The sequence below is a fragment of the Oryzias latipes genome, chromosome 3 (assembly GCF_053564925.1).
Source record: "Oryzias latipes strain Hd-rR chromosome 3, Olatipes_Hd-rR_3.1".
In the NCBI taxonomy this organism is placed as follows: domain Eukaryota; kingdom Metazoa; phylum Chordata; class Actinopteri; order Beloniformes; family Adrianichthyidae; genus Oryzias; species Oryzias latipes.
Window position 1 is genome coordinate 12,102,773 of NC_136239.1, and position 3,389 is coordinate 12,106,161.

At 41.8% G+C, this 3,389-nt stretch overlaps 1 protein-coding gene across 1 annotated transcript; it reads left to right on the forward strand.

The window, feature by feature from the left end:
• The first annotated feature begins 2,060 nt into the window (after nt 1-2,060).
• On the forward strand, nt 2,061-3,051 carry LOC101161382 (cyclin-dependent kinase inhibitor 1B-like). Its single transcript, XM_004066850.4, has 2 exons — nt 2,061-2,531; nt 2,621-3,051. Exons 1-2 carry the CDS (start codon nt 2,153-2,155, stop codon nt 2,716-2,718), a joined length of 477 nt encoding a protein of 158 aa, XP_004066898.1. The 5' UTR covers nt 2,061-2,152; the 3' UTR covers nt 2,719-3,051.
• The last annotated feature ends 338 nt before the right edge of the window (nt 3,052-3,389 follow it).

Below are 3,389 nucleotides of genomic sequence, written 5' to 3' on the forward strand. Positions count from 1 at the left end.
AGTTTGAGAGGGAAAAACTATAAACAATTAGAGGGTCTTTGTATTATTGTTTCATCGAGATAATAATATCTCGATGAAATGAATAAAAAATATAAGATTTAGGAGGCCCAAGCAGGCTGCCTCCCCATCCCACAGCGGCTCTCTGTCTGCCGCCCAGCCAGCCGCCAAGGGGCCGCCCGGCATAGCCAGTGCAATCGCTCCAGCCCCATGGGCCCCTGCGACAGGCTGGTGACCTGTCCAGGTTCTATCCTTCCTCTGTCCAACAGTAACTGGGACAGTAACCCCAGTGAGTTAAGAGAAGGATGCAAACTTTCTGCCTGGGCAGAGCTGTTGGTCACGTGACTCTTTTGTAACGGTAGATGGCGTATACTTAGATAGCGCCTTTCTATCTTCTTCGAAGGCCCAAAGCGCATTACAGTCAAAGTCCCATTCACCAATTCACACACTGATGGCGGCTCCGCTGCTGAACACTGACGCCAACCTTCCACCAGAGGCAAGGTGGGGTTCAGTGTCTTGCCCAATATTCCGATCGGAGGCCGACTGCCGAAAACTATCCCACGGTCGCCCCAATGAAAAGCCACTACTCTGAATTAGCTTTAATGAGATGCACCTGTACTGTAATCTAAATATGCAGTGTCATAGGGAATACATTGAAATCTGTACAAAAGAGCTTTCAGTTTCGGCTTAAATAAACAAATTGATGCACTTGATTTTCTTTGTTCATAATGGGATGCAGGGCAAGCTAAAACAGTATTTATTCAACAATAATGTTCCATATCAGCTTAAAAATATGATATATTTAGTGTTACATCTGTTAGTATCAAACCATTTTTTGTCTGCCCCACTCTGATCATCTTCTGATGTATAATACAAGTGTTCCCAGTGGACTTTTTTTTATCCTGATTATGGCCTTTTTGGCCAGATTTTAACCCACAGAGCAGCAGTAGTTCATCAGAAATCCACCTCTGAGTTGTGGGCAGACTGTTGGCCTGGAGTAACCCACTTCCCATCATCCATCTGTTTACACGCTTTCCCCTAGCTTACAGTATCTCACACTCCCAACTGAACATTACCAATAAAACAAAAATGGTGAGCAATATTCCAGGCGTGCAGTTTCTGATCCAGATTCCAGCTCAGATGAGGAAAACAAAGACGTGGACATGGATCTATTTGTTCACAAGTGGACAACAGAACGGAGCGGAGCAGGAAGCTTGTTGCCTTCTGGTTGTAGATTCAATATCGCAGCTACAAGCTCTTCACAATGGCATTTGTTTATCTGCTCATAATTTACAACAATTTGAATAAAGAAATACTTCAAAGTGCAATTTTGAGCTTAATTTTCTAAAAACACGTTATCCATCTTTAAGAAAAATGCCACAAGAACATATTAAAAACACCAAAAACACAATTTTCATAAAAAAAAGGCATTTAATGGAAGAAAATCTGTTGCAAAGGAGCTTTCAGGACTTGTTGGCTAACATAAAAGAAATGATGATAGCAAACATCCTGACAACTCCAGAATAAAACAGCACAGACAGATAAACGCGAGCAACAGCAACATCACAAAGCTGGAAATGTGAAAAATGACAAATACCAAGGGTTGAAAGGAAGTTAAAAAGATGTCAGGGGTGAAGGCAACAGTCAGTGGTAATCATATCAGTCTGTCCAGAAGAAGGGCTTAGATGATGCGTGGAACCCCTCAGGCTCTCTCATGCCTCTGGAAGAGGACACGACCACCCACACATGAGGGGGATAAATTGGTTTGAATCAGTTCCGACTCCAGCAGCCGCAAGAAGCCACTAACATCCTTACATGCTTCCGCATCTGTGCACTGCCGGTTGTCATGTGGTAATACACCAGCAATCACATTGATATCCTTCTTTTTTTTTTGGCTGAACTTTCTTTTTACTTGCTGCTATGAAACGTCCAGTCTGTGCATCAACAGCTGTCGGTCACTGTGATTGTCTTTTTGAATTGAGGTCAGACTTTAGCGCACAGAGGATGAGGCTGTGGAGCTTTCAGTCATCCCACAATAGACGCCCACCCATTGAGAGACCTGCAGCCAATCAGATGACTCCAACCATTGTGCACATGTTGTGCTCTGCAGCCTTTAAATGGCCCCACAGCATCCGCATCACAAATAGACAGGAGGATGGAACGCACAAAAAAGTCTGCGTGCAGGAGTCTCTTTGGCCCCGTGGATCACGAGCAGCTGCGCCAGGATTTACAGCAGGAGCTCCGGGAGATGACGGAGCGGGACAGCCAGCGCTGGAACTTTGACTTTCAGGCGGGGACACCTCTGCCCGGCGGGTTCCAGTGGGAGGACACACCTGCAGACCGCGCTCCTGCGCTCTACAGAGATTCCCTCACCTGCCCAAGCGGCGGAGAGAAGAGCGCAGACACCAACCAGGAGAACTGCTTCAACATCTCCAACAAATGTGCGGAGGAGAAAACGCCCGTCCAGAGGAGGAGGAAGAGGAGGCCCCTTTCCAAACCTGGAGCCAAGCGCAAGGCCGACGCGCGCATCACAGGTAAAACCCACACTGTGCCGCGTTTCCGGCAGAATAACTGTGGAGAAAATGTGATTTTAAATCCTGTTTTTGCTTGTTTTGGGGGGCAGATTTTTTCCAGAAGAGGAAGAAAACAGAAGCAAAGAGCATCCTGAGACCATTCCAACCATCTTCCAAGGAAACAGTTCAACGCAGGACAATGAGATAAATATGAATGGACTCTTCTTATGAACTGTTTTATGAACTATCTTATGAAATATTGTTGCACACATTTTTGTTTTTACAATTTAATTTTCATTTCATTTTCTGTTTTCTAATTTAAAATCGAAAATCTTCTGGAAATATGTATTTATTCTATTTATACAAATAATAAACTTAATTTCATTTAATATTTTAATAGGTTTACGTGATTTTGGCTTATTTTGCTGTTAATTTACAGGTAAAACATTTTGAAAAAGGGCAATAGATTATCAAGATGAGTTTTGCTGGATTTTACCTTTTTTTAGATAAAGGCACTTTTTGTTGTATGTGTGTCAATACTTTTCATATTTGAAATTTTGTTATGTTTAATAAACAGAGTTAATCGAATTGTCACGTTTCTTTAAAATTTGCTATCAGTTCTGAAATACTTTTTGTTTTAAACCTTAATAATTAATTAGATAGAAAGAGATAGAGAGAGATAATAAATAGATATAGAGAGAGAATAACATGGAGATTTAAAAAAAATCATGTTTTTCACAGAAAGGTCAGCAAGTCTATTATACATAAAAATCGATGACACGTTTAGATAAAACAGCTGACAGAAACACGTTGTGCTTGGTTCACTTAATTTGTATTTTTTATTGTAGTATTTCATTATTCTATTGCTTGAAATAAACC

Bases quoted from the DNA above. Each gene is read 5' to 3' on its own strand.
- LOC101161382 (XM_004066850.4), top strand. From the start codon at position 2,153: ATGGAACGCACAAAAAAGTCTGCGTGCAGGAGTCTCTTTGGCCCCGTG. The intron at 2,532-2,620 runs GTAAAACCCACA...TTTGGGGGGCAG, and splicing joins GGCCGACGCGCGCATCACAG to ATTTTTTCCAGAAGAGGAAG.